The sequence below is a fragment of the Rhinichthys klamathensis genome, unplaced genomic scaffold (genome assembly GCF_029890125.1).
Source record: "Rhinichthys klamathensis goyatoka isolate OS25496 unplaced genomic scaffold, OSU_Roscu_1.1 h1tg000127l_1, whole genome shotgun sequence".
Classification (NCBI taxonomy): domain Eukaryota; kingdom Metazoa; phylum Chordata; class Actinopteri; order Cypriniformes; family Leuciscidae; genus Rhinichthys; species Rhinichthys klamathensis.
In genome coordinates this window covers 2215786-2242820 of record NW_026606664.1, presented here as the reverse complement: position 1 = coordinate 2242820, position 27035 = coordinate 2215786, and the positions used below count along the sequence as shown (strand labels likewise).

At 38.3% G+C, this 27035-nt stretch overlaps 1 protein-coding gene across 1 annotated transcript in view; it reads right to left on the bottom strand.

Moving 5' to 3' along the window:
• ncanb (neurocan b) overlaps positions 1 to 27035 on the bottom strand; it is a 133189-nt gene that overhangs the window by 61791 nt on the left and 44363 nt on the right. Inside the window, exons 4-8 of the mRNA XM_056256470.1 lie at positions 24570 to 24744; positions 21540 to 21667; positions 20315 to 20608; positions 17525 to 18289; positions 13278 to 14357 (exon numbers count right to left, since the gene is read on the bottom strand). Of these exons, the coding sequence (XP_056112445.1) occupies positions 13278 to 14357; positions 17525 to 18289; positions 20315 to 20608; positions 21540 to 21667; positions 24570 to 24744 (2442 nt within the window). The remainder of the gene's footprint in view (positions 1 to 13277; positions 14358 to 17524; positions 18290 to 20314; positions 20609 to 21539; positions 21668 to 24569; positions 24745 to 27035) is intronic.

Here is a 27035-nt window from a genome sequence, read left to right as displayed (position 1 = left end):
AAGCTGAGTGTGCACCTTGGGATGCCAAGGCCTATTTCTACCGCAACACAGATAACTCTGCATCCCTGTGGACCACAGCAATCTACTGGCACAGAACAAGCAGTGATTTAATGCTGCTGGAAGAATGAACCTGAGGAAGGCTGGAGTTTCCGTTTACCACTGGTGGGATGACGTAACTTGCACCGCAGTGGAACGAACCCTTATAGCACTCAGTATTTGCTGTAGAAAAGCAGAGAGAGTTTGCAGAAATTGGTAAAACTAGGTGTAATTAGTTTGGAAGTTCAACTGATCACCATAATATTGGGAGGTTGAGTCCAATCAAGTCGATGGCTTGTGAATCTGAATCAAATCGAGGAATCTGTAATAAAGATGCGGTTCTTTGATTCTAAAGTGATCAGATAATTGATTGGAAACTTTAGCATGCCAAGGTAAAAAAACTAAAAACAACTAACTTGTGGTTAACTCTTTCCCTGCCATTGATAGAAATTTCCGTCATTTGTGAGACAAAGCTTTCCCGCCATTGACGGAAATTTCCGGCTTTCCATGTTTTCACTGTTATACGGTAGGGGGCGCTATTATGAAACTTTTGAAAGAGTACTGAATCTCCTGATCAAAACACAGGTAAAGAAGTAATCATATGCATATGTAAAATAATATGATCATCAACATTAAACAGCCTTATCTGCCTAATGTTACTGATGCCGAATGAAATGTCGACCCAGGACGAGCTATAGGACTGTGAAGCTTCGGGGGTGTTGATGGATTTCATCTGTGTTTTGATCATCGTTCTGAATCAGATCCAGAAGTAGTATTTGACAAAAACGTGATTTTCTCAGCTTTATGCTCAAAATGTTGCCTTTTTTATGAAACTTACCCACATTCAAGTGTTGATAAAAAAAAATGAATGCATGAAGCTAGAATAAAACGCTTTTTTTTTTTTTTAAGCAAAGGGGCTGTTCTTTTATATACAGTATATATATATATATATATATATATATATATATATATATATATATATATATATATATATATATTGTATATTCAGATATTCATACAACAAAATATTCAGGGGCCATGAAAGTTTTGTGGCTTTTTTCAAAAACGCTGACAGGGAAAGTGTTAAAGGTGCTCTAAGCGATGTCACGCATTTTTTAGGCCAAAACATTTTTTGTCACATACAGCAAACATCTCCTCACTATCCGCCAGTGGTGGAATGTAACGAAGTACAAATACTTCGTTACTTTACTTAAGTAAATTTTTCACGTATCTGTACTTTACTTAAGTAGAATCAATAGTGCATACTTTTTACTTTTACTTCGTTACATTTTGCAGCAATTATTAATACTTTCTACTCCACTACATTTCTACAACGTTCTGTTACATTTTCGTTACATTTTCTGATCAGTTTTTCCCTGCCAAAACGTCTTCCTGGCCGTCCGTTCATCGCACGTTTCTGTCTCACCAGTGAAGTTTGGTTGCAATATCAACCCGGTCACACTAAATGCGTCTCTATAGCACGCAGTGTGTTTCTCGTGCAATTTATACGTGAAAATTAGTTTTTACATGCATAGGAAACGCATTGGTAGGTTTAGTAGTGATGTGGGGTGCGTGTGTTTTATACATTTGGTTAGAATTAGTATGGCAAGCCATGAGGTTCAGAATTACGCCATAAATGAATCGCGTTTACAGCCAAACGCCGTCATATACGGCGTTTTAACATAATATGTGTGTTTATATATATATATATATATATATATATATATATATATGTGTAACCAGGTCAAAAGTTAGCAGACTAATTACTGTACTGGTTAAACAATGCTTTGGGATTAGGGAAGTTACACTATGGACTATTCCAGGGTTTTCTCACTTATTGGTAAAATATTACGCTAGCCCTTTAAGAAACGTGAGGTGTGACGTTCTGGAAGTGTCGCGAGAGTCGGCGCTGCACAGCGCGTGGTTCCAACGTGATTGAGATGCTGATGGCGCGGTGAAGTGTCGAGGCCATTAAACTGTGTTGTTGTTAAGATAATGAGAAATATGGTGCACAAATAGTGACTTGGAAGTCTCTTAGTGTGTCGTGAGGTTTGTGTGTTGTGCTGAGAGAACTTTTAACTGCTGTCGAGACTCATATCTTCGTGGAGAAATCCTATCGGCACTAGATCTCGAAGCGTAAGTGTTTAACCATCACTAATGTCACTTTATCATTGAGATTATCTTGTTGTGGATGATATGATTTGGATATTAAGTGATTGGTGATCATCTTGGTTGATTAAAGAGGGGAGAGGAGTACTCTGAAGACTTCTTGAGTGTTTCCAGGCCGAGTGTGAAGTAACAGAAAGGAGGATGGAGTTCATCATTCACTGTGAAAGTGTGTACATGCTATAGGGAGTGGTGATGAACAGTAAGTTTGTCGTTTGATTATTTTCAATATGAGTATGAAAATGTTAATTCCCTGTGATTGAGAGTGAATGTTATTTGTTATAATATTTGAAATGTATTAACGTTACTTGGAAATGTGACTTCTACATTTATTTTCATGCATGTATTATGTAACATGAGCAGCTTTATTTGGTATTCTGTATTGACAAATCTTGTAATACTCTGTGTATGTGTTTTTCAGAATACACTATCGTTGTCTATGTTAGATTCCTGTATTGATTTGTGAATATGATGACTGAGAATAGAAAAGACCAGAAAGACTCAGTTTGATAAAGAAACCATATTGATTTATTTCATCCAATGTAACAAGCTTTTCTGTCTAAACCTTCTAAGATATGCATAGTTAACGCTGCGCTGTTCCAAGTGCAGTCTGGAATAAACGACCCCTCAAATAATTAAATTTCTGTGTCCGGTGCTGTCACTAACACCCACACACCGGCCCACAGAGATATATATATATACCGTATATAGTAAGGGTATATAGTAAGCTTGATGTGTATATTGCCTATTGCAAGCTTGTTCAGAAATGGTGAAAAAAACTTAAAATATAACTGCTTTTCCATCATATTGAACATCATTATATGAGCATTAGGTTGAATGAGTTAGAATTAACTGTTTTATTAATCATTAGAATATAGACATTAAGAGAATAAATTGTTATGCAAGTACTTTTACTTTTAATACTTAAAGTACATTTAAAATCAGGTACTTTTTACTTTTTACTTAAGTAGGGTTGTCATTGTGGTACTTCTACTTTTACTAAAGTAAATATGTCTCTGGTTATTTGTACTTTTACTTAAGTACTGAGATTCAGTACTTCCTCCACCACTGCTATCCGCTAGCTGCCTGTCCCCCTGAACACACTGTAAAAAGACGCGGTCTCTGCAGACAGCCCAGGCGTCACACACGGCAACAAAAACAAACTGTAGCGACCCGCGCCACGAAACATAACAAACTGATCCAGCCAATAACCGACAAGAAGAGTTTGGGGGTGTGGTTTGGGGGGTTAGTGTGCGGATGAGGAGGAGGGAGGGTCTAGCTAGCCTCCGTTTTGTTTGACAATACTTTAAACGTCAACAAGAAGTGATAGACACTCGACATCGCTTAGAGCACCTTTAATTCATGCAAACTGAAGCAATTTACTGGAATGAATCAATAGTGATAATTACTGGAAAAGTGACACTGTTTTGAGATAGCTGAGCTACAGTCACTCTACAGAAAACTTTACTTTTACTTCATTACCTACCAGCACTGTTTCTATAACAGCAGATGTTTCCACAAAATGCAGACAACTATGTTATATATACACAACACATTTCTGGTAGAAATGCTAAAAGCAAACCTGATGTGCCAACATTCGAGACCACTGAGCCAACATGACTACAGTAAATCTCACCACCACACAAAAACATGCTGAAAATCTTAAAATCCTACAGCCAGGGATTATGGTGTCTGAAAATGCAAGTGAATCACAGAAATAAGAGTTGACGCTACGTCAAAACAGCATGATGTTCTCTTATTTCTTGGTTTTTACCTGCAAGCGGTTTCAAAAATCTTTTTTTAGACCCCAAGTATTTAAGAAACACGATTCTTCAAAAGAGACAATTCAAAGCGCTTACGGGCACATAATCCTCAAACACTTAAAACCTACAATTTGAGGTCAGATTTTAGCTAGAAAGGCACTAAACTTCATCCTGGCAATGAGAATCCTAAAATAATCCTGACATTAAACACCTCGGCGTTCCAATAATATCCCCGTCTTGACGTACCTCACCACTACAACGAAAAGATTAAAGCCTGTCGGTGTCACACGCATCCTGAGATTTGCATAAATAACTCAAAATCTCACATTAAACATCCCTATTAATAGGGTTGATGCTAAAACTAAACTCTGATATGCAAGAGTTTGGTGCAAGGGACAAGAGCTGATTTAATATCCCTGAATGTAAAATATGGAAGAAACAAGGGGATATGAGGAGCGAGAGAGAGAGAGAGAGAGAGAGAGAGAGAGAGAGAGAGAGAGAAAGAGAGAGAGAGAGAGAGAGAGAGAGAGAGAGAGAGAGAGAGAAGAGTATCTGCGCTATTGTTAGTGCCAGGAGAATCTGACACACAGTTAATGGTTGAAGCTTCTCCATGCTGTAGGCTTCAGGCTGCTAGGCACATCAACAGTCCTTATTGTTTGGGCCTCTTCTCTCTTTCTTTCATTTTCATGTTCCATCTCCTGCTTGTCTTGGCTGATGTGCCCTGCTGAACATAATTTGATGTCACTGAGTTTGTATCTGAGGAGAATTCTGTTAAAGCTGCTGTTGTTTATACACAAAACGCATCTGCAAGCTTGAAGTGAAGTTGATTGAAGCTTGTATCAAGTGTGTCCTCATACACTGCTATTAAACTACTATTGAAATACTGTTCTGAGTGATTCATCCGACCATGTACATATCAATTCAGTTGTCAGTCCCATAAATAACTGAACTCAGTAAGTAAGGTGCGGTCACACTGTCAATTTTCAATAGTGTAGCAATGTATGAAAGTCACTTCTTAAACCAAGCAGCTTTTTGTTGGTCATCACGGTGAATCCACGTGGGGAAATCTAAATATCACGCAAAATTCCTGATCGCGTGGATTCATATTGAAATTGCTCACTTTCAAACCAAGCAGCTTTTTGTTGGTCAATGCGACAAATCCGTGTGACCAATGGACTAATCCGAATCTGTACATACAAAGTTAAGTTATTTATGATGCTAAGAACAAGGAGAATTAATAAACAGCTTTTATTTCGTCAATTCTAATGAAGACAATACAATGGCGATTTTGTGGTTTTTATTTTCAAAGTACTTTTGACAAAAATATGACGAAATGCCATTTTAGGGCGGTTTCACACCTGAAAGTCTGCACCAAGGTCCGAACCAAAGTTCACGTTTTGATACATTTTATACTTTCAGAAAGTTTTGGTTTGGTTTTACACTGCAATTATGCGAGTGCACTAAAGAACTTTACGTGACATACGTGCGTCCTGTCGTCATCATCTATGTGGGCTGCATCTTGACATTGATTGGTTTTGTAAATGGACGTGCGTCTGACGTCAGCGTGTTGTCAATTCGGCGGGTAACTTTAACAACATGAATGAACAGAGCAAATCGTTGCAACTATATTGTTATTTTTATGGCATAATTACCTGCAGCACCAACTATACACAAGGCTAGTTCAAATTCGCCAAATGAACGTCCTCGTCGTGCGAACATTTTATCGTCGCCGGCAGGAAAGGAGGAGAAGACTGCAAGTTGACTTCTTGTTATGTCATCAGACCATACTTCAATTAAAAACCTCGTCTCCTCCTCTCCCCATGTGCTATCACGGCTCATTTTTCCTGCCACCTTCTGTTTTTTCGGCTATTTGGGAACCACCGGAACTTCCTGTAAAAGGTCTGAAAGTCCGAACCATACAAAAATGCTTTCACACTAGAAACGAGCCAAACCTTTGCTCAGTTTGATCCGGACCGAGACTACCTCTTTTCGTCGGACCAAATTTCATCTGTTTGGTCCGGACCGTGGTCCGGGGGAGGTTTCACACCTGTAATTTTGATTCGGACCAAACTGAAAAGTCCGAAAGTCCGGACCAAACAAGGTGGGTGTGAAAGGGCCCTTAGTCTGAGTAAAACTAACCAAAATGAATAGGCTTTATGCCGAGCGTCACGTGACCAAGCCGGAAAACAGGTCACATCGCTTCCGATTCAGGTCTTTTGTATGTGCTTCATGAAATTTTTTGCGGTTTTACTCAAGATAACTTAAAAGGAGCACTTTCTCTGACAAGTGGATGCAATGAGACCTGTTTTCCGGTTTGGTCACGTGACGCTCGGCATAAAGCCTATTTGACATGACAAAATACTAAAGTAAATTTTATTGTCATCAAAAGATTACATTAGTGAAATTTGCGGGGGGAAATAAAGGTCCATTGTCTATTGTCAATAGTGTAGCGATGTGAGCACAGCTCACACAGAAATCACTTTCAAACCAAGGAGCTTTCTGTTGGTATACATGGCAAATCCATGTGAACAACTTGAGTCCATTGCGAAATTCCTGATCACATAGATTCCCATTCAAATGACTGGATTTTGCCCGCAAAGACGTACTTAAAACAAACAACAAAAATAGAAAGTAAATTTTAACACTGCATGGCGGCTTGTCTGCGTGCATGTACATTATAAAGCACATTAAATGCTGAAACACTTTCTATCTCAAAGTGATAGGGGAGAATAAAATGCCATGTTGCTAAAATAAGCATCTCAGTGGGGTGTGGAGGGAGTGGGAGCTGTCTGGTCTATTCAGTTCTGGCAAGATACAGCCCAGTCGGCAGGGAACCTGAAGCAGCACGTATAATCAGATAGAAGAGGATACTTCATCACAGTGTTCCCGACTCAATCCAGGTCAGCGGCGTGACAATGAAGCCGTTGGATATCAGGAACATCAGGCTTTTGGTTCAATTTCCGACCTGGCAGAACTCGCACTGTGTTTATGAAAACGCTGAGCACGGGATGATGGAAGATGATTTTGAGTTTACTAAATAGCTTATGACAGAACGAGGAGTTTAATATCAGGGGTTTTATACTTGAAATAAAATAAACGTTCACTGAAATAAACCAAAATATTTTAAAAAATGTCTCATTTTCATTTAATTTAACTTAATGTACTAAAACAACTCAAACTAAAACTGAAATAAATAATAAAAACTATATAGACATTTAAAAAAAGTAAAAATGACAAAAACACAACTTTTAACGAAAATGAAGTGTTAAGAAAACTATAAAAAAAAAAACTATAATAGTATATAAGTAATGCCAAAATAACACAATGTAGTACATGCAAACAAGCTTTAAACTAGTACGCAAGCAACATGGTTCCTAATGAACTTGTATTACCGGTATTATCGAATAACACCGTGGGGGGTGGGGAGGGGGGTTGTTTTCGAAATACACAATCACGCACGCACACACATTGGGAGCCGCTATCAAAATGCAGGGTATTGAAATTGCTTTTGAATGTGTGCTCGCTATCCTTTTGCCCAGAACACATTGAATGATTTTGGGCTATCCCAGACGAAAGATGACCAATCGCGGCAATTTCTGTGGTCGTTGCTCCTAAAAGGTGCGCCATACAGTGAGAGAGGTTCAAAGACGGCCGTTGTCACGGTCTTGCGACCAAAGATAGCCTGTGATAATTTTCTGACAGTGTCAGAAATTTTGCATGATCATCTCGCTAGTCTACTGACTAGCCAATTAAAATGCAACATGAAATAGTGTATTGAACTTACCAGAAACTTTAAACTATTACATCAAACTCCGTTTTCAAAATTGTCTAGCTAAGTTGGCCTCTTTTCCCTAGCCATGACCACGTCCATATTCTCCTCTTTCGCATCCTCTTCTTTTTCTCAGCGCACATAAAAACCACAATTGCCAAAGTGCGATTCAACTTGCTCAATTTGTTCACCACTAGCGCATGCTGATGACATTTTATTCTTCTATACTAACTTGTGTTGTAGCCTTCAATAGGTCTCAATTGTACAGTCTACATACATGCCATACCCAAGTTTATTAGGTTAGTGTAGTGCAGTGTGATTCGTAATGATCTAATTGGACTGCCGGAAATCACAATCTGTAGCGGGCATTACTCTTGTCACGTAATAAGTGAAATCTGACTCCTGCTGCACAGTGCTGCAACTCTGCAGATCGTGCTGTATATGGAGCAGAGCAGACATTTTTGGTTTATAATTGTAGCATCCGTTCTACAACTGAACTAAATGGTTTTTATTTCTAAAAAAAACAAATCGATGGTGGGCAAGTCATGTAATCGTGTACAGCCAGCCGAACACCGTGAAACACCGGTAACACAGATTACCGCAGCAATAGTTGCTAAGGTGTCATTTCTGAGCACTAATCATGGTTTCTCACTTGTCCAATTCAAACACCACCACAAATAAAGGAAGAAAGCTGTCAGAGCCATGGTGTAGTGGTATAGCGCACGTTTAGAGCCTTAGTTTCGGTTGCAAATGATGCAGGTTCGAGTCCCAATCTTATTCCTGCTCTGTTTTTCATCTCACCTAGTCTGTACTATCTTATAAAGACACAAATACCACAAAAATAAATAAAAAACTATAAACAGATGACAAAAACATTTTCTTCCCTGTCCTTAAATTCGTATTTTAAAAAATATATTCCGCTCTAAGAGCTGGCATTTCGATGTTTACAGCCGCTTTAGTACACACATATAACAAACATCATGTTTCCTTAAACATAAGACCACCCAGTGGATCGTGTGGGTGGTGATACAGTAAACAAACCATCTGAAGGAGGGGGTGATGTTCGCCTGGAGAGAGCCTGGCAGCTCAGTTAGCTGCAAGTACAACTGTTAGCTTGTCGACAAACAGTAGTAGCGCTCGGCGCTCACATGATCAAAGCCCGAACGCAGCACGCATGGTGCCATGGAGACTGAAAGCTACATTGGAAGCAGTCGTTCTAGCTTCCTCGCCTCTGATGCAATCATTATCTCCCCTGAACTCGCTTTCAGGGCTAGTGTGAGTAACTCACAAGTTATTAAAGCCAGATTCATACATGCAGCGCAGTACTGTGGCATTATGGGAACATAATGTATTCTGAAAACAGAATATTTAACGAGGGCAAAAAAGTAGGGCGGGACTTTTCCCCATGCTAACTGTGAGTTAATAAAGATGATGTTTAAGAAACTTTTCCTCACTGAATTTACTACAGTGATCATATATTCATTGTGTATTACCTTGTAGGCAGGGTGATTCATCTTAAGGAGCTGGAGGATAATAACTCACAGGCTTTCATGTTGTCCGTCCGAACCCCTTCATATTTTAGAGTCTGGCAGTGAGCAGAATATATTATAAAAGAATTAAGTATGTGGTATATGTGAAATCTAATAAATGAGAAGCCACAAAAAAAAAAAATTATTAATTAATTGAACTAATTAAAAAAATTACATCATGCTTTATGAAAATGAAATATTAAAATTTCAGCAAAATAAATGTTAAATTACAATAATTTGATTTAAAATACTATTAAAATGATGCATATAAAAATAAAAATAAAATGTATTACACTATATAATTTGGTCAAATAATAAAGCGGACAGCGGACAATATCACTCTGTTTATTATAAGCATGCTGCAGTTATGTCGTCTGTCGCTTTAAATGCACGAGCACTTTAAAGTCTGGTTCATTAGCAGAAAAAAATGATCTGAAAGTGATTCCAACGATATCGTTTCTCTGTGCCATTATCTTTATAATTGTGCACGGTAGATAAAAAGATTGCTGCCTTAAATGTTTAAGTACAATCAAATTGGATGTTTAAGTAATCTCAACTTAAATTACATTAAACGGACTTAAAAAATTTGTTGAATCTTGTATAACTTATCAAAATAAGCAATTTTCAACTTTTTTTTTATGAGTTAAAGCAATGTAAAAATATATGTTGTCATAACTTATTGATCATCATATAATTCTTTACAGTGTGGTGTGGAATCTGCTATTCTTTTATATTCAGATCAGTTTTTAGAACTATATCCTTATTGTTACTGTGCGTTCACTGCCGCCGGCGAGAGCGGCAAACATTCGCTCTCGCCGCCCTGCCAATGACACCGTGGAAAGATTAGTGGACGCTCTGACGTAGATCGAATGCTTGGTCTTTTTTAAAACTGTAATTAAAGGGGCCGCAAAGCAAACAAGCATGTCGATCGTTATTTTTGCAGACTGACAAAGTAGGGTATAAGTTAACCTCATGGAATCTTTTAAATGTTAAAGTAATACATTGATCGATGGAAAGAACTTAACAATTATAGTGACATGTTTGCTAACTAAATAAACCAATTAAAAGCCTTTTGTTTGGTGTGGCTTTTGTGTTCATGGTTAAGTGCAAATCTAATTTGCATTCCCGCTGAAAAACAAGCGTTCTAGCGCGAAAATCTTGCCTATAAATAGTGTTGCGTGCCCCCTTATCGAATTCAAATGATCATCCTCTCCTCTATTTTGCTTGTGAACTAATGTGGTCGGAACTAAAGTTTACAGGTCTGCGTTCCCTTGAATCCTCTCAAACGGAGCACTTCTAAATTCCGATTGGTTTCCGCCGAACCGCGTCATAGCTCATTACCATAAAGTTGACCTGACTTCAACTTCTCCTCGCCGCTCTCGGAACGCACGGTTATAGTTATTGTCCTTGATGTGAACGGCCTTAAAGGGTTAGTTCACCCAAAAAATAAAATTCTGTCAGCAATTACTCACCCTCATGTTGTTCCAACCACGTAAGACTTTCGTTCATCTTCGGAACACAAATTAAGATATTTTTGATTAAATCTGAGAGCTGTCTCACTCCTCCATAGGCTTCTATTGTAATTGGGTTTTTTTTGCACACAAAAAGTATTCTCGTCGCTTGATAAACATATGGATGAGCCACTGTAGTCACTTGAACGATGTCTTTAATAACTTTCTGGGCCGGCAAGTTTCAATTACAATAGAAGCCTATGGAGGAGTGATCCAGCTCTCAGATTTAATCAAAAATATCTTAATTTGTGTTCCGAGGATGAACGAAAGTCTTACGGGGTTGGAACAACATGAGGGTGAGTAATTACTGACAGAATTGTCATTTTTGGGTGAACTAACCCTTTAAGAGTGTATGTAGTATTTGTGTTTGAAGTTGTTAAGTGCCCCTGTCTGTCCCACAAAAGCCGATGAAAATGTCTGTTTACATGTGCATCATGATTTATTAAAATTAAATTAAATATTAAAATAACATTCAACAAGAAAATGATTTCAAATAATTAAAAATCCACAGTAAAAATTTTAACCCGCAGAATAAAATAGTGTGGGTCTGTAAGAGGGTATGTAGCATGTGTGTGCGAGTCTGTAGACTGCACCTGTCTGTCGCACAAAGACCGATGAACACGTCTGTTTCCATGTGCAAACAGCTCCAAGCCGTGTCAGCGAGAGTGATGGAACAGCAAAGTCACAGCACCTCCTCGTCTTATCACAGAGCGACGTGATTCCCTAATTAAGGGCAGGCCGGTCTGGTGCTGGTGTTGGTGTTATGACTACCGTGACGGCGGCTATTTTTCAAAAACCACTTCTCTGACGCCTAAAAGGCCTCGGGGGAGAGGCAGAGAACAGCAGCCTCTCTACCGGCAGATCATTGATTAAAAAGGCTTATGAACTTCCACCTGCGCTGCAGGAAAAGGAGGACAAACAGGACTCTTTGCTCTCTGTGCTCAAAAGCAACTGGGTTTTTGTGAAGAAATTCTCTGGCAAAAATCCACTGAAATGCTAGTTTCTTTCTGAGCTGCACTGTCAGTTGAAAACTGACTATTAGTTGGAGAGGAGCTTCAGTTTTTTTTGTCTGTTGCCATGCAATCCAAAGTTTCTCACAGTTTTATATGCTAAACATTCAAAGCACTGATTTCTTTCTTTTTTTAACAGACAGACAAAATCTGAGCTTGAAAAACATTTTGTTGTAACATACTTTAAAATGTTGCATCAAAAGCTGCTAAATGTACGGTCGGGTTAACGGATTCATTCTTTTGTATATGTCTGTTTACATTCATTCCATGCCAGAGGCCTACTAGAGAGCTGCTTTCAAGATCCTTACTTTGTTTGCTGAAGAGCGTTTCTGGGGTCTTAGACCCTTGAAACTCCCACCCTAAGAAAATCGATTTGAACAAGGGGAGGTTGAGCTTATGTACAGAGCACCATTTTAAACATGCATATAGTCTCGAGTGAATCTGGAGTCAATTACTGAACACATCTACTGGCTTCTGTCAACATTGATTTGTTTTAGACTAAGATCTCTGCCTTACCGAGACTATCTAATTGCACTGGCCCTAACCCTTTAATTACTCTGAGACTGCTGCAATTTACTTCTTTGCAATCTGTTTGTTTACCACGCAAAGAAAAAAAGAACAAAAGAGAAAAATACAGAGAAAAGAAAAAGAAAGTATGGACGAATGAAGGAAAGAATAGAAGAAAAAGAACAAAAAAAATATATTAACAAAAGAAAGAAATTAGCAAACTAGCAAGAAGAAGAAAGAAACAAAAGAGAACAAAAATTAAGAACAAAATAATGGAAAACAATGAAAGAGGAAAATAAAGAATGGAATAAAAAGTGTAAGACTAAAGAGGGAACAGCAAAATAAAGAATGGCCCAATGGAAAAAATGAAGAAAAAAAATATAGAGTGAAATAAATAATGGAAGAAGGAATTACAGAAAGAAAGAACAACCAAAAAGAAACAAAGAAGAATGAATGAAAGTAAGAGATACTTTATAGATCAAAAAGAATGGAAGAGCAAAAGAGAAAAAAGGTGAAAAAAATAATGTTACAAGTAATAAAATAAATAAAAGAAAGAATGAACAAAAGAAAGAATGAGCAAAGAATGGAAGGAAAGTAAAAAACAAGACAAAAGAATGAGCAAAAGAAAGAACATAAGAAAGGAAGAAAAGATGTAAGAAAAAATGAAAAATTAAAGCAGAAAAGGGTGAAAGGAAAGAATGGACAAAAAACTAAAACAAAAAAGTAAATGAACAAAAGGAAGGAATAAACTAAAAAAGAAAGGCAATGGGAAAGAAAGAATGGTAGAAAGAAAAAGAAAGAACAAGCAAAATAAACAGAAAACAATGAGCAAAAGAAAAACAAATGATGAAAGTAGAATGAACAAGATAGAATGGAAGAATGGAAATAAAAGAAAGAACAAAACATAAAACAAATAAACCTTAGAACATTTTATTCATTTAGATTCTGCACTTCCATCAACAGAACACAACTGAAGACCGATTTACCTGAACTTCTGGAGGGGCTGTTTTCCCACCCAGCGACAGTTGTGTTTGTGGTGTCTTTCTCTGGACTTCCTGTGGACTGGGATGAAGGTTCCTCCATAGGAACCAGTTTGGATGTTATCCAGCCATGAGCCGACACAAACGACTCCAAACCTCCAGACCTGGACTCAGCCTGATGGGAAGCATTGTTTGGATCTGGACTCGTCGGCTGAACCGCAGGTCCAGCTTGGGTCGTTGGTACCGTAGGAACTGGTTGTTGTGACGAATCTACTTCCTCTTGAATCACAGGTAACCACGTGCTGGAAACAGCTGGATCCGGAGTACACAAAATGTCTTCGGTAGTGGTTTCTTCTCCAGATTGGGAAGGGGTGATCCCAGCGGTTGACATAATTGCTAGCTTGTCCTTGCTGGGAACGACAGGGCTCGGTGTGGTGGGCATGTTGTAAGTGTGTACTTCCGGTGCCCTGGTCAACTCTACGTCTTGCTTTCGTTTAACGAAAGGCACATTGACTTTGTTCGAGGGATTGTTTTTGCGTTTTTCAATGGGCCAATGGACGTACGCAATTTCCCCCCTGGCTTCCTCAACTGTGCTGGCTGGTTCCACGTGCTTAGGTTCAGAAGAACTGGACGCACCAGTAGGTTGAGTCGCCTGGAGACTCATAAGCTGCCATTTGACAGTGGTCTCCAGCGGGATATTGTGGTCATCGGATCCTTTCATTTGGCTGTTATGGGTGAATGGTAAGTCTTTCCCTCCACTTCCCTCGGCATCTTTCTCTTCCTCTGCAGATAATGATGGCAGAGGACCTTTGGGAATAGGATAACTGTCCTCGTTCAAATCTTTTCCTTCCCCGGAGAAGTTCTCAGGGTTGTTCCTGGAGAAAGGAATGGTCATGATCTCCAAACCACCTCTTTTGGCTTCCATTGGACTGCTTGTTTGAGTTGTGAAATGCCTATCATTGCTTGGGGCGACTTTCAAGGACTTTAGCGGCCAAATTTGTTGACTGCTCCTCATTGAACTGAAGCTTTTAGATGCCAAAGGACTTGAAGAAAGAGTCGGGTCTGCCATTCCTGATCCAATTCCTCCTGCAGGGATGACAAGACACTGTGATTAACGTAGCTAGGGAGGAGATCGTTTCATTTAAATGTATGTTTAATTAGTGGGCAAAATATGCTAACTCCCACCCCAGAACTATGGTAATTAACTTTAATGCGTGCAGCTCGATATAGAACTGTCATTATTTTTCCGTCAATGCCCTGGAGATATCAAGCAATTAATCTATCGGTCTCAACACACCTATCTTTTAATCAAACCCCTGTTTCAAAGGAAAAATGAACTACAAGCGTAGCTAAAATGACCTTTATTTTCTTCCCAGAGGGTAACATTTGACTCCCGGCTGAAACGGGGATGAAATGTACATTCGTTTTGAAAGCAATCCAGGTAATAAGGGTTTTTCTCTTTATGTTGCCCCGGCACAAAGGACTCATACATCATGCACCTGTCCAATGCCAATGCTTTCTAACAGTAAATCTAGACAAAATAAGACCCAAATCATTAAGTTCAAAAAGCAAAAAGATCTTTTTTTTACACCATGAAGTGTGCAATAAAATAAAAATGTCGTAAGCACTTGACTCATTATTATTATTAAGTGGAAGAGATATTCGGTTAACTTAAAGGTGTAGTTCACCGAAAAATGAAAATGTTGTCATCATTTACTCACACTCAAGTTGTTCCAAACCTGTATGAGTTTCTTTCTTCTGCTGAACACAAAAGAAGATATTTTGAAGAATGTTGGTAACCAGACAGTTGACGGTAGCCATTGACTTCCAAAGTAGGAAAAAAAATACTAAAGTCAATGGCTACCGACAAATATCTGGTTACACTCTTCAAAATATCTTCAAAATTTTTCATTTTTGGGTGAACTATTCCTTTTAGTATTTACTTTAAAACTTGTGCATGGATAATTCAGATATCTGCTTAGATAACATGATTTGGCTTAAAGGCAACAAGTAGCGTATAGCATTTATGCCATGAGAATAGATATTCACAGACCATATGTTCGGTACACAACATGAAATATTAAATGATAATGAATTATTCAGGACTCTGCTGTTGCAGTGTAACATGGACGTGGTGCAATTTACATAACCAAGTAATTGAGCAATTAATGATATAACTGATTACTCTCTGCCGTCACATGATTGTGATGATATTAAACATGTCCAAGTGATGTATAAAAACAGTTACTTAAATGGATTTAACAATAGGACAATTACCCATATACAGTGGCTCCAAATAATAGTTGGACTTGTAAATGAGATCAAACCAAGTGGCACCCACAAAAAAATTCTACAATAGACTTTCACAGAACTAACTTCACTTTTCATAGCCATTTTTGAGACACAGCTGGTTTCAAGGTGATTTTTAGTCACAATTGAATTAGTTACATTGTATTCCTAGTTATGTGAAAAAATCTTAACTGTGAGCTATAGTTGTAATTGTGAGAAAAAGTCATAATTGGGAGATAAAAATTCCCAATTGGGAGGAAAAGTCCCAATTTGGAGATGTAAAGTTAAAACTGGGAAAAAAAAATCCCAATGGTGAGATACAAAGTAGCAGTTGTGAGAAAAAGTTGCAATTGGGAGGTATAAAGTTCAAATTATAAAACAAAAATTCACAAATAAGAGATAGAATTTTGCAGTTGTGAGATATAAAGTCCGAACTGCAAAGACAAAAAGTCCCAATTATGAGACATAAAACACATTGTTCTATGGGATGTATGAATTTCAGAAGTTCTTCATAGCACAGCTTTATCCACATTCAATTTATTTTGGAACTCAAGGCACATGGGCGGCGACTTTAAAAGACAGCTGGATTTTCTGAATTCTCTACAGCCTCCATGTAGTGCAACTCTAAGCAAAGGGAGAGATTGAGAAGCATGCAGCGAAGGGTGAAATAGCCAGTGAATCTGAACTCTGCTAAATGACCTCTGCTGGAGGAAAAACAAAAAGCAGCCAGATTCAGTCTAGAGTGTCTTTTCGCACACACTCCTCGTCCCTGACGATGATCATGCCTCGTATAATTGGGAGAGACTTGGAGTTTGTGGCGGTGCCTGCGGTTTCAGCCAAAGCACATTAATTAGATTCGGAAGTAAATAATGCATGCTGACTAAAGCTGGATTTTCACCCGGCATTAAACATTAATGTTCCCTGTTGAATTTGGTTCGCGGGGAGGATATTTGTACTGATGATGCCCTGAGAACAGACCGCTGCCAAAAACCCATCGCACTAAAACCACACCAGTTAGACATGCTTCAATCCCAGCCTAAGGCTCGTAGCGGTCTAAATGTTCAGAGGTTGGATCTCATTTTGCTTTCTCCTACTATGCAGCTTTACTTGGCACGATTATGACAGACATTGATATCCATTAAAAGCCCTATAGCAGGAAGCAGGAATACATCTCAGCACTGTGACCTCTACAGTGACCCTCCCACTCTCGTATTCCAGAGAACGAGTTGTGTCGGCAACTTTCCTCTTCGACGGCTTGCGCCTACAGAACCATTTGCTGCCATATTGTTTTTCTTCAGAAACAATGAAAAGTTCAACTGCAAGTTGTTGTAGGACATAGTATGCTGAGGGCATGTTTGCACCAAGTGGACGCCATATTTGAGGGTTAGAAGAACAGTCCATTCAATAATGAAATGTGTACCTGGGTTTTAAGTACAATCAACTTGGATGTTTAAGTCATTTCAACTTAAATTACATTAAACTGACTTATTTTGATGAGTAAAAGCAATGTCAAAGCATATGTTGTCTTAAATTATTGATCATATAATTTTTTACAGTGTTCATGGGTGTTTCTTCAACTACTAACAAATTTGTTCTTTGTATAGGAAATGATAGCACAAATGAGTGATAGACATAATTTAAAATTAAACTAAATTCACATGATGAAAATTCTAGTTGATTTTTATTAAAATTTTTGTTTGGATAATCAGAATGTTTAACATGTAATCATTAATTATGATGGATTTTCATATTTTCATATTGAAAATTTGCAACTGGAAAAAAGCTAAACAAAATAAATTTAAACAAGTCTTTTGAAAAGTCTATGTACTTTAATAAAAATCAACCAATGGGACATAAAGTTGAAGAAACACACTTATACCCCCAATGACAGACAGAGGACATAAAATCAGATTGACCTCTTGGCTTAAACTCTTGTGCTTAAATTCTGCTTGAGCCAGTCATACCTTTGGATGGTTCAATGAAACTGTCTGTGAAGGTCTGTGAATATTGATGATCCATATGAGAATTGCTTGGACTCTTTATCTCCTGCTTTGCAGCTACTAGGACCACCTCCTTCTCCTGCTCCAAGAGCTCTTCTTCTAGATCTGATGAGGAAGGGTTATATGAAAGTCCCTTAGTATTTGGCTCCACAATGGCATTATCAGCACCTCCTTTGCTTGTTTTCCCTCTACTTGGCTTCGTCCTGGCAGGCGGGACCGTTTCTGAGGTTCCTCTGTAGAGGCTGGACTCTGTGGCTGGTATCTGAGGCACTCCCGTCCCGGTCCAGTACCTAAATGGCTTCATGATTGTGTTCACAAAGCTGGAAATGACGCTGTTGCTGGTCTGAGCTTGCGTAGAGGAGGAAGGAGTAGTTGAGGACGGGTCAGGAGATACATAGGGAGCATCGGGATCATCAGTCTCCTCTTTCGCAGAACCTCCTTGAAGGTTCTCCTGTGTCTCCACGGCATCTTTGGGATCGTCTTCCCAGTCTACAGACCTTTCTTCAGGTCCAAGATGGATTACAACATGCTCCTCTGAGATTTCTGAAGATTCGTTGTTTATGATGGACTTGAAATCTTCCTTCTCGAGATCGACCAAACCGGTCCAAGTTGAAGGTTCGGGGAAGACTCCGTTTCTTTGGAGCTGCACCTCTTCTTCGCTTGAAGAGTTCAGAGTGGAGTTTTCTAGGGTCTTGTGGAGTATCGCAGCCTGCTCTTCGAAATTCTTCTCTGAAAGAGTAAGATAGTCTCATTAATGGCGGCACTGACAGAAAATAACTACAAAGCAGATATTCGTACGGAAGTCCGTGAAACGAATTTCATATATTTATTTTTGAAAAATAATATTTTTTTATAATACTCATATTATATATTTTTCAGATGCTCGTGAAACTCTTGATGTTACGGGGTATAAATTATTCGGAAATATGTTACCAAAATGATATATACCAGATGTAAGAGAATTATTTATGAAACTTTTAAAGTGGGAAAAGAAAATTGCTTTAACTCATAATTGAGGTCAAAAAACATAACAAAAGTAAAAGACGTTTGTATCAGTGTTGTTTTTGGAAGCCCTTTTAGTTTTAGTCTTAGTCTTTTGGACGAAAATGCTTTTTAGTTTTAGTCACATTTTAGTCACTTAAAAACTTCATAGTTTTAGTCAAGTTTTAGTCGACGAAAACAAAAAAAGGTTTTAGTCAAGTTTTAGTCGCCGAAAACGCAAAAAGGTTTTAAACAAGTTTTAGTCAATTTTAGTAAAAAAAAAAAAAAAAAAAAAAACTTTAAAAAATAGAGAAAATAAAATGCGGCTGTGTCAAAATTGGTATCAAGTTCAAAAATAGAAAGAAATAAAGGTGCCACTTTGCAATCTGTTAAAAAAAGAAAAGAATAGAAATCCATTTGGCAAGACAGGTCTATTTATCCCTGCATTAGTGGCTGCAATGAGCCTGTTTTGAATTGCACAATTTCTCAAAAGTCATGCTCAATGTTCAGCTGAGATCTGTACTTTGTTTTCAGTGAAACTGAAACAGCTGAAAAGCCCATCTCACAGAGATATAATGTGGCAAAGGGAAGAAGAATGCACACAGCTCTCTGCCTTTAGCCTACTTAAAAACGTGATATATATATATATATATTTTTAAATAGATAAAATAGACATATCGTACTGTGTTTGATATGGGATTAAAATGATGGGTAGTGTATGGGCAGTGTATAAGATATAAACTAATGATTAATTACTTTAATATTCCTTTGTTCCGATCAGAGCATGTGAGCGGAGAGCGCATTTCTGAATATCCCTCCGCTCGCTCATTCAGTTCAGGGTCGCGCGCTCAACACAAAATGGCCTGCTGGTTCGAGAATATGTGGAATAAGAGCTGCCTCCGACTAAAGTTTTTATTCTAGTCGACTAGCAGTTGTTCATTTAAGACATTAGTGGCCAAATCGCCCTTTTATATTAATTTAATCCTACTTAAATAGGCTCTAGCCTACGGGATTGAGCGTTATAGCCGCAGTTAAGCGCACGACCGCACGCATAAAGCTTGCCACAAAGAACCGGCAAAAGTAATGATTATGAATGTGTAAAAAAATAGCAAGGAGACATTTAATTGTTTATTAATAAACGGGTGTTTTTGGTGTCGCTGCAAAGATGAATTTGACGACGCGGACTCGCCATGAACGAATAAAGATAAAAAGGCATAAAACGGAAAATTTCCTCCCGTTTTGGAGGAGACCTGTCACGCAGTGGGGCGCACCCCACACCTTGAGAACCGCTGGATTATACTGAAACTGAAAGTATGTCCATAAATCATCTCGTCGTTTCCGAACACCAAGCCCGTTTATTGGTCCTTCGAATATGTGTGGTGAGTGACTAGCCGCAGCCGCAGGTGTGTTGTTGTGTGGAATCTGGTGCGCGCGCGGCATGGGTACCCAAAACAATGATAGGAAGCGACAGCATTGCTGATACTTTTTTAGCTCAAAGCAGACAGATTCCACGCAAAATAGGCAGAAATGACATGCATTGCGAACGTCAGACTTATAGTCATTTTCGTTCCGTCTCGTCTTGTCAACGAAAACGTCTCGTCATGTTTTAGTCACCTTAGAGCCATTTTTAGCTAGTCATCGTCGCGTTATCGTCATAAAAAAAAAGTGCGTCAACGAAATCATTTCGTTATCGTCATCGTTGACGAAAACAACATTGGTTTGTATGAATATATGCCTGTACAGAAACAGAGAAAGCCCACTAGTTCAACAAACCTTGATAGCAGTAGGCGTCAAAGAGATCGGTAGTGTCTGGGAAGCCGGTGCGGTTGGGGTTGTGGTAAACGGTCCGTACTCCTGGTTCATCCCCTCCGCAGTTACGCCGGGGCAAGTTGATGGGGTAACGCACGCTGCCGTCGGCCAGCCAACCGGGGTCGCAGCGGTCTAGGCCACCCTGCCAGGCCAGGTAAAGCTGCCCGACTGTGGCCAGTTGAGCTCCCAGAGTGTGGCAGTGAGTGGATGCAGATGCCAGGCTCAACTTCTCCAGCACACTAGTGTGGAATACTTCACCTGGAGAGAGAGGAAAGACGGAGAGCACATGCTATCTATGAGTGCTAATTCCCCATAAGAATGCTCCTGTTTGCAACATGAGAACTATAAATAAACCTTATAAATAAACTAAATTTGGTTGTAAATTTATAAAATTGTTTACAGAATCCATTAATACAATAGCCATTAACACAGGTGATTGCAAAATATAGAAAAGACAGAGTATTGTTCACTTATTTGATTAATTTATTTTACTATTGATACAACATTTTTTCTGGTGTGAAGTTGAATACTAAAGTGCTTTTACAGGACAGCATTTAAGGGAATGTTTAATTATTTTCACGATAGCAAAGTTTGAAAACCTTAAATGTCTTTTAAAAACTTTATATGATATACTTTTTATACCATCTATCTTCTATACTTCTGTATTTCTTACCCTTGAAATAATCTTTTCTTTCTTCTCTTCCTTATTCTAAACTCTAAACTAGATGCTTGTATAAAAAAATTAAAAAAATTAAATCACCACAAGTTAGAAGTTCTAAGTAATATACAAGGACAAAACTAAATTATTTCTATTCTCCCGATGGGTGGGTGGATGGATGGATGGATAAACAAACAAACAAATAAATAAAATATATATTTTTAAATATTTAATACATTTAAAAATAAAAAAATAGTGAATATGCCAGGCATTAAACTTTTAAGACAATTTGGAATAATACTTCACTGCATGAGGCAGGACTGTCATTCCTGCCTAAAACACACGGATGTGCACTTTAAAAAAGTTATGGCATAAACTGTGGGGCTGAGCTGAAAGGATGGTGACCTACTTAGATGTTCTGGGAATTGAGACACAAGCAGGTACATGCAACTACGACGTCTGAGGCTCATAAGGACATTTAAAGACACAGTTTTTGGATGACTAAGCTGTAACTGAAGCCATCTGTGGTACCTTGCAGGCTGTTGGCAAAGCAGTACACATCAAACATCTCATCGGGGGCTCGGCTGCCGTAGTTCCTCACGCCAGGTGAGTCCTCCCTGTCGCCGTAGCAGCCAGGCCGAGGGGACTGGATGGGATACCTGGGTAGAGAGCCAAAATAAACCAGGAATTATTTCCAAGGAGGGGAGGAGTGAGTAAGATAAACTGTGCAATTACTCGAAAGCGCATCGATTTGGAAGGCACAGGGGTGCCGGCTAAACTCTGATTAAGAGATTATACACGGCACTCCAGGGTTTCCGAAGAGAAATAGCAATGGGGGTTCTTGCGCAGCCCAAATATTGAACTCAGTTATATAAAACCATTAAAACAGCCCGCATTATTTTCCATCCCAGTCTAGAGATCTCTGATGTCTCCATACGCTTGTGCTAATTGCGCGTTTGCGTCTTCACTGATGTGTAGCCAAGCTTCTCTGGAGATGGCCCAATTAGAGCTCTTCCAGGCAGGGAGGGAAAACCTCGCTTACGCTTTTATGCGGTGAGGGCCAGGCTTCGCGCCTCAATTACGAGCTGACAATATGCGGTAGATATGAATGTTGAGATTTCAACATTTCAATAGCTGTCTGACGTTCAGCCATGGAGAATTGGCAAGGCTGAAGAAACAGAGCTGTAATACAGTCAATACATAATAGATATTACGATTAATTAGTAGAACGGATGATTATTAAATCGCTTTGAGCCCAGGATCTCTTCGGAAGAAAGTTGCGTTATTCTGTTTCATGCTAGGGGGACCAATTTATCTGCGAGGCAGCTAAATTTTTTGTCTAATATGTTCTGATCTACAAAGTGATAGTTTTAGAAGGGACATTAAAAGGAAGATTAAGAGATTCACTGGGGAACAGAATTATGTAAACATGTTCAAAGACTTGATTACTGCCAAATATGTGCATGTTTCTGAATCTGGTCAGCAAAGTTGAAAAATTCAAAAGTAAAGTAAATCTATCTTTGTAGAACTTTTTTATCATTTACCTTGTATACTATATATGTTATAGACCTGTAACCAGGGCTTGAAAAATAAAACTTTTTTGCTCACCAGCCACTGTGGCTAGTCGTTTTCCAAAGTTATCAGCCACTCAGCATTTTCACTGGACACAACTTTGACATTGATACAATGGGGAAAATCTAGATAGATATGTTTTTATATTTCATAATTTTGCAGAAGGTATATTAGGCTGCTGTCACTTTAAGACCTAACACACAGATCCATTATACTGTTAAACGTACGTTTTCTTTCTCAACTGTTTATGTTCACTTAAAGGTACAATATGTAGGGTTTTTCGCCACCAGGGGTCGCTAACCTCTTACAATAACAAAGGCGTATATCGATGACGCAAAGCATTAAGCGGAATTATGGATCTTGTCGTCAAGCTGATGGATCTTTTATGGATGAGTGAATACTTTGATGTTTTTAACATGACTGGTGTGAAGCAGGGCGCGATTGCTAAGGAGAGACGTATACCAGCGTCACACGCAACGCGAGTCCCGCGGTTATAAAGTAATAAGGACATTTCATTCCACCGAACTGCACGCAAGTGCTGGATTAATACTCACACAGGTCAGTTTATTAGACGAATTAAACTTGAGGTAATGCAGTGCTGTTTCACTTGCTCTAACAGTTACACTATCACACTAAACTGCACTTGAGTGTGTTGAATGTTGATAGTTAGGTGGTTTGTTGGCAATATGAGACTAGCAGTGAGCTAGATCAACATTAGAATAACATACAGATCATATTCTAACATTTCATCATGTTAAACTAAATAACATTGATTAGTTTTATGTACATTCGCTCACCTGTCTAATAAAGTACATGCAACACTCGCGTCTCTGTCGAAGTTAGTCGCGGACGTGGAGCTCTCGGCATCTCGAAAGATGTTGATCTTTGTTTTAGTCCTCTTTTTGTCTCAAAGTCTGCTTGCCATGGTCCATAATGTTTGAACAAAACAACAACAGCGTGAGCGTCCTGCTAAGCATAACCCAGTTGTTACGACTCCACGTCTGTTGCGATGGTTACTATGGCAGTACGAGCGGAAACCGAGGGTAACGCGGATATGACGGCATTGACTGGCGACTCCTCACCCCTGCTGACACGTCCCGTTTCCTTGGTTAAAATCGCAATTTTCTCACGATTTACAAATAGTTGGAAACATTGGGGATATTGTAAGTAATCAACTAAACAAAATATATAACATTGGCCTAGTGGTTTTTGGATATTTTACTGCAAAAATCCTACATATTGTACCTTTAACCTTTAACTTGTTCACGCGAATACTCGCCAAGAACGACGTTTTGACATTATGTGTGTTCGGCATTTGTGTGTATTTGACTGTTGAACCCAATTTAGTTCTGAGAGGTTGCTTTCTTTGGGTGTGAGCACAAAATCTGCGGAAATTATTAAAAAAAACGCGCAATCCCATGCCGAAATTCAAGCCCTGTAACACCAAACAATATTCATCCGAAGCAAATAAAAAACCGAGTGTAGGGAGGCGTTTTTGTGTGTCAACTCACTGTCGGAGAGATGAGAGAGTGAGAGAGCGCAGCTGGTATTGTTTATCTATTCTGTGGAAAATGAGCAGCCTTTTGGAAAGTTTCAGATATTTCAGTATCGATATGTATTGTATATGTAAATGTATTGACTGATACACGCCACTGCTAAAATCCAACCACGTTTGGCAAGTTGTCGGGTGTTAATGTCAAGCCCTGTCTGTAACCTTTGTAACCTGTATTATTTTTTGTCATTGTTCATTTGCAACCATAATAAATAAAATACTGGATGCTTGAAAAGTTAAAAATAAAATGTAATAAAGTATAGAAATATTCAATAAAATTTTGCCATGTCAAAATAAAAAATTCGATAAATATATAAACGTTGTGATTCAGAACGCAATTACACAAACATGTTCAAAGACGTCATAAATGGGCTACTTAATATACATGCACGTTTCCGATTCTGGTTCACAAAATAACTGACTAATGTCATTCTGACCTCACACTCTGGTCCGACAGCCAACCGGCATCGCAGTTGTCGTATCCGTCATTAAAAGTGGCCAGCAGCTGGGCCGGCGTGGCGATGTTCGCAGAGTTCTCCAGACAAACTCTTTTGGCATCTGAGAAGGACAACGCGTAGCGGTCGTGGGGCGCGCGGTAATGGAAAACCACTCCTGTGTGGGAGAAAACAGACAGTGAAGTGCATGATGGGAACTATACCTTACATAAACTATTTCCCCAATGAACAGCAATTATAGATGTTTAACTTGATGCAGGTCTCTTGAGATCCACTAAATACCGTAGCTTTATTTCCTGAATTTCGGTTTCATTCCTATTTTTCCGCCATTCCTCAGTCCTCTGAGAATGACAACAGACAGAAACACAGTACAAAAGAAGTGAGAAATGAGATCCCAGCACCAGTTCTTTGTACAGCGGACTGGAAGCCCGTCCTCTAACTGGTCAAAGAAATGAGATTCCTGGGATTGCTTTTGAACTGCCCATCTGCTATTCCCAGATCACATCGGTTTGGAGTCCTTTTCGTCCTCTACTCCAAACTCCAAGTCTATAACCTCCACTGTCGGCAGCCATCCCACAAGAACGAACAAACATGAAAGGGACAAAGGAAAATCCTCAAAGCTAGGTGGGCCAATTTATGGCGAAACACTTCAGACGACGTCTTGAGGGGAAAGATTTTAGTCTCCTGAGCAATACGGCCCGTTTCTTACCCAACCGTGCCAGCTACGCATGACGCCCCACTTCAAAGGGGCATGAGAGAAAGACTTCCTTCCTTCCTTCAAATTTTTGTACTTCCCTTTTTTGCTTCCCATTGGAGTTCAGGAAAGGCTCTGAGCTTTTAAAAATATTCAGTCTGTGACAAACATGTGGGGATGAGATATGTGGGACTCTCGTCCTCCGAGGGATGCCGCATCTTATTAAAAAAAGGGGTCAGAGTTTCCACGTCTCATTTCCCGAAGACATAATCAGAGGAGCCGAGGGTCAGATTTATGACCAGTTAGCTAAACTGTTCAGTTGAATGTTTGTAAAATATCACAGAATATTTCTGTAGGTTAGCAAAGATTCACTCGTTTATTGTGTTAAATAATGCAACCTTCGTTTAATTATATACAAAATTATGTGCACCTATGTGCAACAATCGAGAATATTTTCTGAGGACGTATTTATAAGTAAACACGGATTGCCATAAATAAATATTCCTGTAAATTGTCTTGACTGTTTTGTTCCCTTCATTATTGAATACTTTGAGTTCAAAATTCCGATGCTGTAACACAAGGTGTGAAAGCGTCTAAAGGGGGCGGATGCCTTTATTGACAGCGTTATTGCGATTTTCATAAAAGCTTGCAACAATAATGGGAATTTTGTTTCAATGCTTTAATTGGTGAGCTTGAACTAATTAACCATTCAAACGCACATAAGAGGAGGTTTCTGTTTTGAAACGAAAAAGTAGGCTACATGAGTATCTGCTTGTATAGTATTAATAATGCACTGGTATCTCATAATGCATTTTTAAGAGCCACTCTCTGTTGAGAGAAGTAATCCTCGTTAGGTTTTGCAATCACAAATTACGTTTTAATCATAATGGTTCGTACCCCTTCTCTGCTGGATGCTGCTTAGGCCACATTGATCAAAAACGTGTTTATGTTTAACTTTTTTTTTTTTTTTTTTTTTTTACTTTAAACGTTTTTGTTTACATAATATATGTGTGTACATATATTATTATATTCATTATTATTATTATATATAAGTCTGTGTGTGTATAAACATATATACTGTATATTTATACACACACAGACACACACACACATATAATAATATACACATATTAAACAAAAACTTTTATGTTAGATGCGATTAATCCATTTGACAGCACTAATTTTATTTTTATTTTTTTAAATACAATTTTGAGATTTTTAATTTAACTATTTTCAAGGAGGAAATATTTTCTATTCTTATTACTTTACTATTTACTCCTTACTATAGTTATTAGTATTTTTTATTTTATTTTATTTTATACATATTTTTTATTTATTTACTATTTGTATTCCTTACTTATCAATCTTTTATATTCTTTTTTTAGTCCTTACTATTCGATTGTTTTTTTTATTTTTATTTATATACATTTATTTTAAAATGCAATTCTTTTTTGTATCATTTTTATTATGAATATTATTGTTTTCTCATTATGTTGGCTTATATTTACATATTCTACAGTGTGTTTTTTTCTCTTTACTATGATTATTGCATATTTTTACTTTTGTTTTTTAAATATTTTTATTTATGTCAATTTAATTATAATTCAAATAAGTTTTTATTTTTACATTCCTTTTATTATGATTTTTCATTACATTAGCTTACATTTACACATTCAATTAATTTTTCATAAATCGGGAGGAATCTATAATGATCATAATCTACTTTTGCGCTTAAAAGAATGACACCGACTTAA